Source organism: Drosophila takahashii, chromosome 3L, assembly GCF_030179915.1.
Source record: "Drosophila takahashii strain IR98-3 E-12201 chromosome 3L, DtakHiC1v2, whole genome shotgun sequence".
Classification (NCBI taxonomy): domain Eukaryota; kingdom Metazoa; phylum Arthropoda; class Insecta; order Diptera; family Drosophilidae; genus Drosophila; species Drosophila takahashii.
The window spans coordinates 13,481,117-13,493,811 of NC_091680.1; the positions used below are offsets into that span (position 1 = coordinate 13,481,117).

Genomic DNA, 12,695 nt, shown 5'->3' on the forward strand with positions numbered 1-12,695 from the left:
TGTCTATATGTCGGCATATTTAATTAGCAGCAGTCTCACAAAATTGCCCGACAGCTGACAAATTATGCCAGTGTGGCTGCGTCTGTCCCTGTGTCCTCGTGTCCTGACAGGACGACAGGAGTCGGCCACTAATGCACTCGGCCTAAATAATTTAGCATTCATTGTCTCTTTCCAGCGATGGCGCTCAGCTTGTGTGTTTTCAACGAGTTTTCAGTGCGTAAATAAAACAGGGCCGCTCTGCTCGGCTGCTTAGTTTGCACATTGCCACTCGCATCACACACTGCGTATACGCAATTTGCATTGCATTCGAGAATGCCCCAGGCACTTTCAACACCGCAACACACAGGCGCACACAGCTGTTGTCTATTAAACGTCAATTCCAATTTGTATCTGGCTTAAAAATTGCAATTGCAAAACCTTGCCAATCACTGCCCCCAAAAATCCCTAAATACTACAAATATTTTACTATTTCCACTCTCCACTTGCTCATTTCATTTGATTTTGGGAAAATGAAAGGACCCAAAAGTCCCACGTCCCACATGGCCAGCATTCGATTTCCCAAGTGTCATTATTTAATTATAACTTAAGCCGCAGTTCAGCTGACATGAAATTCCGCTCAATTGCATTTCCCGAAAATAAACACCTGTCATTCGGGTGAGTGGATGGAAGGGGCAGGGGAAGGGGGATGGGAAAGTGCAGCCCTTCTGCAGGCAAGGAAAGCGAATTATTTCCAGCAAGCGACAAGCTTGTTGAATTTAATCAAAATGCAAACTTACTTGTAAAGTAAATACTTGTCTTTTTCCGGTGCGACAGGAAAATGTCTGCGATTGCATGTGTATGTGTTTAATTTATTTAATTTCGTCCGTATGAACTGCAATCCAATAATGTTGTCGGCAGGTGCAAATTGAATTTATTTAATTGTCGTTATGGCCGGGCTAAGTTGGTTCTCAAGAAAATTTATGGCACTTTCCAGTTAGACAAAGGAATTTTGAAATGATTTATTTCGAACATGAACTCGTAAATAAAATCATATAAAAGTCCCTAAATTCTCTTTATTTGTTCAATCAAGCAAATATTCATTTTCAATATATTTAGTTGTCAGCTTCATAAGCTCAAACTGCCTGGTAATAAGTTTGATCTGCAATTAAATAATAAGATTTTTTCTTAAGTAGTAGCTTGGTTTTTTGGATCTTCAAGAACCAACCTGTTTTTCTTTTAAATTCGGCGCAGTTGCCATCTGAAATCGAAGAATTTTATAAGGGGTCTCTACGTTTGTTAGCATACTTACCTCGTTCAGTGTTTTATAAGGCTGGCATTTTAAGCATATGATAATATCTATTTCTTCCTGCCTGTATTTCACCACTGCATTCTGAAGGCTTGCAAAAAACTTTTTTGTTATTCCGTTGACGGGAACTTTTATTTGAAAAGAGTTTAGCTTGCGACAGTTCTTGAGAAGCGGTTCCAGGCACTTCGGAAAGTATACATCCTTGGGATGGTGCTCCGATAAAATTACCAAATCTTCCAGATCTTTCAGCTCAGCGAGGGGCAGGATGTAAATAAATTTTTGAAGCCCACATGTAATTTTCCTCAAACATCTTAGGGTGGCCAAAGCCTCAACCCCGGACTTATTAAGGGAACCGTCTTTGGGCATAGCAAATATTGAGTATGGTGCACCTATATATATCTCTTGCATGGTTTTTAGGTTAATTGTAGATAAGTTGAGGAAAAGATGAGGGGTTGGCATATTTGCAAGCAGAACTTTAAAGGAGCGCACATTTTTTACCCATGGAAGTGGAAACTCTTCATGTACATAGTCCCTGCTGTAAAACATTTTAAGTTCCCTTGTTTGAGGTTGCAGGGAAATTTCACAATCGGAAGCCTTGATCAGCACACCGAGCTCCAAAAACCGCAACAATTGCGATTCCATTGACACGAGCATTTCGTTAGACAGTCCAATGGTCTTAAGGTTTTCCAGTTTTACGAAAGGTTCAAAATTAACATACCGATATATTTCCGCATCCCTTGTCCAAATACCTAGGTGTCCCCTGACTGATAGAAACATTTTTGCATCGAAACTTGAGATGGTGACTTGTTTGCTTAGTATTTCAGCAATATCGTCCGTAACTAGGTGACCCCTATTCAGTATGCTCAATCGGTTGAGTGTCGGGTGCCTTACAAAGTGCCTAATGCTTTTGGGATCGCAAAAACCGCACTCCAACATTCTCAGACCTTTGATTTTCCCAATGACCTCAGCCATTTCGTCATCAATATCGAACTTTAGGCATAGTCGGATTAATTTCGATTTTTTCTTTTCGCTGAAAGCTCTGAGAAGCTGAAGGACGGGAATGGATTGTTCCAAATTTGAGACTCCTTCGATTAGAGACTCGTATTCGGGATCCATTCTGGAACGTTTCGATGTGAAATCCGCTTCCGCATCCATTTGCTGCGGCTTGTGCGAACGTTTCGATGTTAACTCCTCATCTATTTCCATTTCCTCCTCATCGGGCAACAGAAAATGAAATTCCTCTGGAACTGGCGGCTTTTCGATTTCCAAATGCTGTAGCTTTTGCAAAAGTGCTAGCCCAACGTAGCCATTATCCCATACATTATCATTTAGCTGAAATTTCAATTGCTTTAAGTTGGGACAATGACGAACGATTTGAGTGAGCTTTCCTTGGTCGCTGAACCGATTTACATTCACTTCCAAGGAAACCAGTGAGGGATTATTACAGCAGAATTCCACTAAGTCGATCACCTCAAAAGAAGCTGTTATGCTCAGTTTGGAAATATTTCGAAATTGTCCGAGACCGCTTATTTGATGATCTGCAATTTATATAATACTTTTTAATTGGGAACTAATTTTCGATAAGTGAGAATCCATTTGCCTGCTATATCCACAATGATCTCCTTGCATTTTGGCATTCTCTCCGGATCCAGAATTATTCGCTTAGCTTTTCCCTGCAGCCCCTTTATTATTTCATCGAATATGCTCTCGTGTTCCCGGATATACTTCTCAGTTTTATAGCTCAGTATGACGGTTTTGAGAAGGGGATTCCCCATCATCGCCTTAATATAAATGTCCATGTACTGGTCTCTCTTTTTCTGCGATGCTCTCTTTAGACTTTCGTGAATTTCAATAAACTGGACGGTCCACTTTTTGAGGGGCATCACATGCAGCAGATCGATTTCCAAGCGGTCGTACATTTCTCTCGACCAGTCCCAAACGACTCGTCGCAATATCTTGCAGGTGACCGCCAGATTAAAGATATCAGCATACTTGATGGCGTACATAGATTCATTGGCATTTTGCATTTCGCAGTCTGCCTTTATAATGTCGAGAATGCGAAACAGATCGTAGTGAGTAATGTCTGTTATAGTCTTTGGAGTCTCCATACTACTTATATTTTTCACCGGTGCCAATAGATCGCGAGAAGCACGTTCGATCCGCGCTATATCGTACAATGCACTGGTTGTTTAGCTTAGAGGGGATTATACTGGAACGGCATTATATGCTTAACCTATATGTTAGGGGTATGTTCGGCTTGACAATGAGTCATTTGACTTTTTAAGTTATAGCTGCTGTTATACATTTGTTTATTAAATCCACCCTTGATTTTTAATTGTTTTTAAATAAAATAAATATATATCTTATTATTTTAAATAAACCTGGGGTCTAGAGTATGAAAAACACCAGACAGGGTATTGATTTTGTCGAGCATTCATGACTGAATACATATTCATTTTATCACCTCGCTGATAGCCTCACCAAACAAAAAAGCTCCTCCAACTGTCGTATATAAATATGTATACACATTGGGGTGGACCTAAATAAGATTTTTAATAACTACTTTTCTTTTATTTTATTTATTTAAAATGATTATTTAAACAGTGTTCATTTCAAAGTCCCTCCCATAATTCAATTACTGGCCTTTGATCTTAATTACAATATATCGATTATTTCAAAATTATACAAATTTTGAAGCATATTTAAACGTACAACACAGTTTTCGATTTACGTATAAACTTATACTTATACTTATGCAACTTTCGCACAATTTCGCTTGCAAAAGCTTCTGTTTGCAGTTTTTTCCAATATTTTTAGTTAATAATCAATATTTTTCTTATCTTGCAAATTGGTAATCGAGGCAATAAACCAAAATAATTATGACTTGAAATCTGAAAGTTGTGATTGCTTGGTGGTAATGCAGTGCTCGTTATGCTGATGAACCCGCGGACATCATCATTTAAAAGTTGTGGCCATCGCTGGGATTTATGATCTGCGTGGCGTCTTTTGAATGAAAACTTAAAGCGCAGTTAAAGTTTGTTTAAAGTAGTTGCCGCGGCCAAGTGAAACTGGCAGCTGCACTTAATTTGCAGTCAGCTCATTTGTTTTGCCCACCACCCCCTCCACCCAAAAACCTCACCCACCGCAAGTCTCAGGAAGCGTGCATTTTTCTCTGCCTTTTCCCCCTTTTTTATGCCACTTTTCTCGTACTCCCTACATCTCTATCTTATGGTACGCGGTTAGGAGGGAATATGGAACAAAACGAAAAAAAAGAAATGGAGAAACTTTAGAAGCCGTTACTCCTTGTTGTCCCAACCCCCCGACAAATCCTTACGTACCCCGTAGTGTTGTGGTGGGTGCGTGTAATCTACTCAAGGCAAATAAATTTTTAATGCTGACTAATGTAGAAAATGTGAGCAGAAATTTACCTGGAAAACTATAGAAGAGACCGTGGCATCAGCTTTCGCATTTTTACTTCATCCAGCCGGCTTTATGCCAGCATCCAGGCGTTTAGTCCTTCGTCCTGCGCTGCAGCAATTTGCAAAACGGGACATTGCAAATTGAAAACGGAGCCCGTCGCCTGCATATTTACTTGGGGCTGAGAAATCATTTTTAAAACTTTGTCTTAAGTTGCAGTTCATTTGTTAACCTGACAGTTTAAAAGGGCTTTAACAAAAACACGTTGACCTAATTGCAAATGTACAAACTTGTCAGCATTTGGAGGCATCGATTGCACAAGCAATTATGAAAAGCAACAAAAAGCGCAACAAATTGGCGAAAATAGTGAGTCATTAAAAATAATTTAAAACAAACATCACAGAAAAGTTTTACACCAAAAAACTTGAGGACATTTTAAAAGCGAAAATAGCCGAGACAATGGCGCGGCAAACGGGGGTGGGAGTGTAGCTGAAAATTGCAAGGCAGCAGCAGTCACAGCAACAAATTGGCAAAATTCATAACGAGGAAAACTGGAACATAGACGGAGCAAAGGGAAAATCTCAGAAAAATACAAATAAAATTCCTTAATAAATTTTAAAAAATATGATTTTTATACAAATTGTATAAAATAAGCGAATATTAATAAACCCTACTATCTATTAATTTTGTAATTTCTGTTTCGTGTTTAATATTTTATTTTAAACTAAATAATTTTTCATATTTGTATGCTATAAAATATTTAAGATAAAATTAAGCTAGATTATTTGGAATATTTTGGACTACGCCCGTGATCAGAAAGGGCCAGACATGCGCCACGAATGGCTCGAAACAGTAGCAAGTGACAACGAGCTAGGGACGCCCAAAGGATGCTGGTGCTGCTCCTTTCGCAGTTGTTTCTGCTTGCCGTTGTTTTAGTTCGTAATGAAAGCGACTGATGTCCAGGGGCGGAGGTGAGGGGGTTTTCGGAAGCTGGCCAAACATTAACGAGCATCAGCGAAAAACTTGCAAGTTGCAACTTGCAGACGCCTGCGACTGAATCAAGTTCTACTTCTGCAGGAAGGGTCAGCATTGCATTGTTTGCAAAATGCTTCGAGTAAATTATGCAGAATTGCTGCAGAACAGAACTGAATAGCCAAAGCCGAAGCAAAAGTTAAGCGCCCAGCAAAATGGAATTTACATTGCCTTTCACAACTTGCTCGCCGATGTCTTTGTTGCCATTGTGTGTTGTTTTGTATTTGCCTCGGTTTTTAATAAACTTAATAACTTTGCAATTTGTTGCTGCAATCAGCGCGCGAGCCAGCTGTTCCCATCATGCAAATGGCCCAAAAGGCTCGGACACTCTTCAGAGATGGCCACAAGGCACCGCATGGCGTATACTTAATTTTTAGTCGCATTATGCAGGCAGCACGTGCCAATTAATAGAATAAATTCCTCAGCAAACTCATAAATTGAGAGAGGACCAAAGTTTTCAATTCCTTTTAATTCAACGAAAAGGTTCTCGAAGTCCCCAAATATTATCTCTGCGGCCAACTTGGACACCGGGCTCTTTAAAAATGCATGTCCAGTCCCATATCAACCGCCGAATCCTGGATCGATCCTTCAGAAGAGTCCCTGCGTCGCAGGAGCACGAAGCAGATGTTGTTGTCCGGGGCGGGTCATTGAATAAACAAACATCTGTGGCAAGTGAGGTTAGGACACAAATTGAATTTGCGCCCTAAAAGAGCATAACAAATAGACGACACGCATACGCCGTGTGGTACGCAAAGCCACAAAACCCACATGCATGTCAGTGGATAACCAAGACACCGGACAGCGCAAAAAATCACTCACCCGCCCACTCATCCAATCGCTCACCTGTAGTGATGGGAAAACGAACAGGCAGTCTCGCACCTTTTAATACACTTGGGTAGATATTTGCAGTTATTTTTTTTTAAGATTTATTTAAATCATTTATTTAATAAGTTGGTTTATTCTAAATAGTAAATTTAAATAAATGAGGAGGAATGCGAATTTTTTTTAAAACGTTTTAAAATTATTTATAACATTTTTAAAAGTTTGCTATAAAAATTCTACAGTCGTCTCATCCACAGTACTATCCCGCATCGAATTTTATTTTTTAAAATATACATTTGATGTTTATGGTTAATCTTAGTTTTTCGAAAAAAAGCTCCTAAAAAAGAGTACTATAAAAATTATGCTAACTTTTCCGAATTGAGTTTTATTTTTTTAAATATACGTTTGATTTTTAGGGTAAAACTTAGTTTTGTAAAAAACTCCTAAAAAAGAGTACACCCTTTACACATCACTCGCTCACCTGACGACCACGTTCAGTGAGCCATGACGCTTAGATATTTTTGGCATGCGTGGCGAGTGACAGCGAATGGCAAAAACAGGTCCGCAGCCTGGACGCAGCTGCTGTTGGCCAAATCCCGACTCAGACGCTCCCCACATGGCTACATGGCTACATCATCATCATCATCGCTACAGCGATGGCGTCTGGATAATGGCTGCCCGGAGATGACAGTTAACAGTTGCCCAGCTGGGCAGGTAAATAAATCAAACAAAAATGGCGACTTTGGGCTACGTGACTGGCGAGCAGAAGTAGCCGGGAAAAGATATGGACGACAAAAGTCACGGCGGCTCAATAGCTTGACTGATTATCGTCCAGCTGCCGTGAGTCGGGTCTATATACTCCACTAGCAGTGCCTCCAGGTTGGATTTGGGTGGCCGAAACTGTCGCCGAGATGTGCGTGACACAAATTGCGCGCCAGACACAGAAACAGAACCTCTGACACGCAGCCAGTGTGCTGACAAATGCTTCCTGTAAGATGTCTGTCGACGTCCATCATCGGACTCAATAGAGGAGGCCAGCGGGCGAACAGCTGGCCAATAGCAACAGTTAAGTCGAATTTGACACATGGAACTCAGTTCGTTTGGCTGGAATCAATAATGTCTGGTGGAGGGTCCTTAGAAAGGCAGGAAATGTCAAGCGACAGACTGATACGGTCCGACTGAAAAAGAGAATAATTTGTCATGTGAAAAAGTTTTACGGCTCTAGGAATGCTTACAGGTATTTTCTCTTAGAAGAATAATTAAGTTTACTAAATATCAAATATTACTGCAACAAATATTTAATAAAAACTGAACGAAGTTCCTAACTTTGTATTGAATATTACTAATTTATTAAGTAAGAAATAGATTAGGTAATTTTTAAATCTCAGAATAAATATTTGAAAATATTTTAATCACACCCAAAAAAACAATAGTCACAGAAACGAAACTATTGTTACATGAATTCTACACTATTGAGTGTAAAATTTTGCATTAATAAGATGAGTATTAAATTTATACTTTTAAAAGTCTTTTCGGTATAGAAATGAAACTACAAAATATTAAAATTATAATATTGCATATAAAATTAATTCTACTGAGTGCACATTATTTGTATTTTTTGGACTCATACTTCGAGACTTTCTAACCAAACCATTCTTTTTTTATCTCCACGCCTGAAAAGGCAATAAAATCACTTATAGTTTTAAAGTGCATTCAACTGAATGCCGTAAAATAGAATGGCTCGCTGAATTTTTGAATGATGTATGTATATTATTTATGGCATTGCCGAGCTCTGTGGTCCTCCAGCTTATGTGACCTCACCTGACCCACTGAACGTGGCGTGACCCCGAAAGCCGTCCCCTGCCTGCGAAACTGTGACTCTGTGAGTGCCACACAATTGAATATATTATGGAATATATATTGCGGCATATATTAGTCTGCCATTGGATTGCGGTCCGTGGTCCATGCAGCATTGTCCCTACGTGGCGGACACTACGGTGCTGTTTGCTTTATGGTGATCACTCAATTTGAATTAATTTGCGGCTGTCATGCCAACCTTAAATTAGTTTGCAGCGATTTGCATAAACACAAGTGGAAACTTTGCGGGAGTCTCGGAATTTGACGTGATTTTGATTAGATTGTGCCGCACAGCAGGAGAATGTAATGCCGCTTATTAGCTAAAAAAAAAAGATGCTCCTTGCCCAATCTTCAGATTCTCCTCACTTTCTAATTAAATTAAATGTTTTTCCCGTCAGCCAGGGGTGGCACTTCTTCTTTGTATTTTTTACGGGGCACTCAATTTGACTTGAAAGTAACGTCAGTAAGCGAGCAGAAAGGAAAGTGAACAGCAGCTGTCCGAGCCTGAAAGCCATTGAGGTTTTGTGGCTTTTTGGCCAGAAGCAAGGCAGAAGCACAACAGCTGTGGGAAAAAAAGGAAAAAATAAATGTTTTGCCACTCTGCTTTTCACGACTAATTCGGTTTTTGTTTATCTCCACACTCTCGCACATGGAGAGATTTTCCCCTTAATTCTTTTTTTTCGGTCTTCGAAGCATCTGCATTGCCTTTTGTGTGACAGGCTGGCCAAGAGCAAGCTAACTGCAATTTGGCCGCTTTAAGGCTACCCGGTGCAGATGTGGCCTAATGCCATGTGAGAATGAGGGATTAACAGCAACGAGGACTTCTCGTCAGCCACCGCACCACAATGAGTTGGCATTCTGCAGGCTGCAGCTGCCTTTGCTCCTTAAACCCACCATGCAACGAACTCTGCAGAATGTCGGTGGTCAGTGGACGTAAGTGCATCTATTTTTTATAAGCCGTAAACACTTTAAGCCAAAGTGATGGGAGTTAAATTCTCGCACTCATGGGAATTCGGGGCTAAAGCGGGGTTTCTCTGCAGTGGCATTCAGATTGCAGGCTTAAAATAAATTAATATAAATCTTGTTAACCTAATTATTTCTAATTATTTACATTATTAAAATTATTTTTTAATTAATTGTTTTTTTTAAGATATTTTATTTATTATAAAAAATCTTCCAACTCAGATTTTGATCTTATTTTGTAATTACTTTGGATTTATTTTAAGACCAACCGATTTAATTGTAAGCAGAAAACGATTAAATGTATACACATAGATCAATTTGTTTCTGTGTAGGATATAATCCAAATCAATTTGTATCTTGGCACTCACGTCTTGGGAAATAATTATTTAATAAGCTGACAGCTGATTAAAACGCCACAAAGCGTCAGGGCGGGGAAAATACCAGCAGAGCAGGACATTTCGCAGCGGAAATGGGGGGATGGACGGGGAGATGGGGATAGGAATATCCTGTGAGCTTCAGAGTCTAGTGTCCTGTGGCCTAAGCTGCTTGTGTGTGTGTGTGCTGCGTTGCAAAATGGCATGTAAATGACGCTAATTGTATTACAATTTGCTTGAATGCCTGAGCGCTGGCAATGGCAAATTAGAAACCGCTTAGTTTGGCTATATTCCATGGCCAAGTGGGTCGGCAGGAGGGACTCCTTTGAGCATCGGCATTGCCCCAATTGTTGTGGCCCCTTTTCCCAGCGCCTTTGTCCCAAGCAATTCAAATCATGCAATCACGAAATGCAACAGACTCCGAGGAGGATGATGATGTCGGTGGAGTATTGCGTATGGGGGTCTTAGTGACGCTTAACTTCCATCTCATCCCATAAGAATGCTGAATATGCTTGGAATTTACACCAGAGAGGGCGGAGGGAGAAGGTGACTTAACTCAATTGGGTAGTTAAAGCTGGTTAGGATTGGCTTACAAGGTAATTAAGCTATCAGGATTCAGGAATAAGTACGAAGAACAATGAAAATGCTTAATTTTGAATTTACCATTGCAATATAACCATTAATATAATCAAATAAATTTAAAATACTTTTTTAAATCACCTTAAAAATACATCAAAATTTATTTACTCCTCGCAGACCTTAAAGCCACCACATTAAGCCTACAAACTCGCAACGTCAGACCAAAGAGAAACGTGACAAATTCACAGCAATTGTCCTCTATTTCTGCTATCTGTGCAGCCCCCGAAAACGTGGACCCAACCCCAAAAGTGATCCAATGAACCCGAGAAGAACACTGTCATAGTTTATCACATTCTCTGCAGTGGGTAGAATTTTTTTATTTCTCCACTTGGCCATGGCTACTTGCGCTTTTTGTTTCCCCCATTCCCCTGAAAAAAACCCACACCCGCAAAAAGTGTGCCAGGGAATATGTCCGCCATCTCCACCTCCTGCGATTGTGATATACGTTGTGCCATCCCAACTGTCATATTTTGTGACAATGTGCGTTGGGGAAGATGGGAAGATGCTGGGGGAGCAGCAGAAGTGGATGCCAAAGAGGCTGCGGCACTCGGAAAGTGCCAGCTCACTTGGATCGTCTGGATTAGCTGGATGTTGTGGTGGCAGGAGAAGCAGGAGAAGCAGGAGAGCGGGGAAAAACGAAGGCTAAAAAGTGTGAGCCAAGAAAGAAATGGGAAAAAAGGCAGAATAACACTCAAGTGTTGCAGTTGCCTCGGGCAACAACACTGCAATTGTCCAAGAAAATATTTATCAAAGTAGAAATTGATTAAAAAGTGTTTGCAGCAAAAAAGACGTACAGAAATTGGGGAAAAAAAATATTGAATCAAATGGCCTGGCCTGAAAAGAAACAAGAAGAGACTAAAGTTTGCAGCCAGCAAAAAGGTATTTCTCCTCAGGAAAGTGAAATATTTATGAAGGCGAGAATTAATTTAAAATGGTTTCCAGCTACAATAAAATATTAAATCTTGGCAGGAAAACTAAGAATTTGATTAAATTATCAGACTAAATTTCTTAAAGACTTTAACTGAAATTTACTTAACATTACAGTTTAAATATTCAACCGCTGGACCAACAGATAACCCATTTAATTTAAACTGGAGTGCTGACGTTCTGTTTACACTTTGCCTGTAAGCTGGCAAAATAATTATCACGAATGGCTTGGGGCGATTGGGCTGCATGGATAAATTAATTATTTATAATATTGCTGGGAACCGCAAACGAGCAAAATTTTTGACCATAGGGCATAATTTGGTCATGTATGATATGTTGGCACATTTATCGCTGGGTGGATAACTAGAAATGAAATATCCTATCCACAAAACTTTTACCATCTTATCTAACTTATCTAACAAAATTTTACTTTTGTGGAAAGGGGAACAGCGTGTCCACCAACAAAATGAAATGCATTAATTAGAAGCACATGGGCATGTTAATATTTGCTGAACATGTACACTTGACACTTCGACATCGATGTTAGCCAAGGCAACTAAGAGGGTTAAGTGAAACCACTGAAGTGGCTCATGTTTAACGTTCAACAGAATTAACACTGAGACAACAAACATGCATGATAATTTGGCAAACAATTGAAAACGGAAAATTCGATGTTAATTTTCAGTTTTGTTTCACTAAAATTGTTTCACGATTAGTAGTTATTTGGAATAATTTAATTCTTTCAAAAAACTTGCCCTTTTATACCCTTGCAGAGGGTATTATGATTTCAGTCAGAAGTTTGCAACGCAGTGAAGGAGACGTTTCCGACCCCATAAAGTATATATATTCTTGATCAGCATCACAAGACGAGTCGATCTAGCCATGTCCGTCTGTCCGTCCGTCTGTCCGTCTGTCCGTCTGTCCGTCTGTCCGTCTGTCTGTTTCTACGCAAACTAGTCTCTCAGTTTTTGAGCTATCGGGACAAAACTTTCGCAAAAGTCTTCTTTCTATTGCAGGTAGTATATATGTCGGAGCCGACCGGATCGGACAACTATATCTTATAGCTCCCATAGGAACAATCGGAAAAAAAAAACTTTAAAAAATTCTAGCTTCGGTGTTTTTTGAAATATTACCTTCTACTTTTGGGGATGTTATTTTTTAAATATTTCTGAATTTCGAATTAATTATTTAAAAAATCGGGCTACTATATCATATAGCTGCCATAGGAACGATCGGAAAAATAATGGAAAAGTAATAGGAAATAAATTCTAGCTTCTTTGGTTTTTATTGTATTATCTTCTACTCTAGGATATGACTCTTTTTAAATATTTTCGAATTTCAATTTTAATTTAATCAAAATCGGACGACTATATCATATA

The 12,695-nt window shown here is 39.4% G+C and overlaps 1 protein-coding gene across 1 annotated transcript; it reads right to left on the bottom strand.

Annotated features, from left to right (window-relative positions):
• Positions 1-1,022: 1,022 nt before the first annotated feature.
• On the bottom strand, positions 1,023-3,454 carry LOC108057307 (uncharacterized). Its single transcript, XM_070215733.1, has 4 exons — positions 2,886-3,454; positions 1,289-2,823; positions 1,205-1,237; positions 1,023-1,138 (listed from the first exon to the last, which is right to left on the bottom strand). The coding sequence occupies exons 1-4, from the start codon at positions 3,391-3,393 to the stop codon at positions 1,061-1,063; spliced, it is 2,154 nt and encodes a 717-aa protein (XP_070071834.1). The 5' UTR covers positions 3,394-3,454; the 3' UTR covers positions 1,023-1,060.
• Between the last annotated feature and the right edge of the window lie 9,241 nt (positions 3,455-12,695).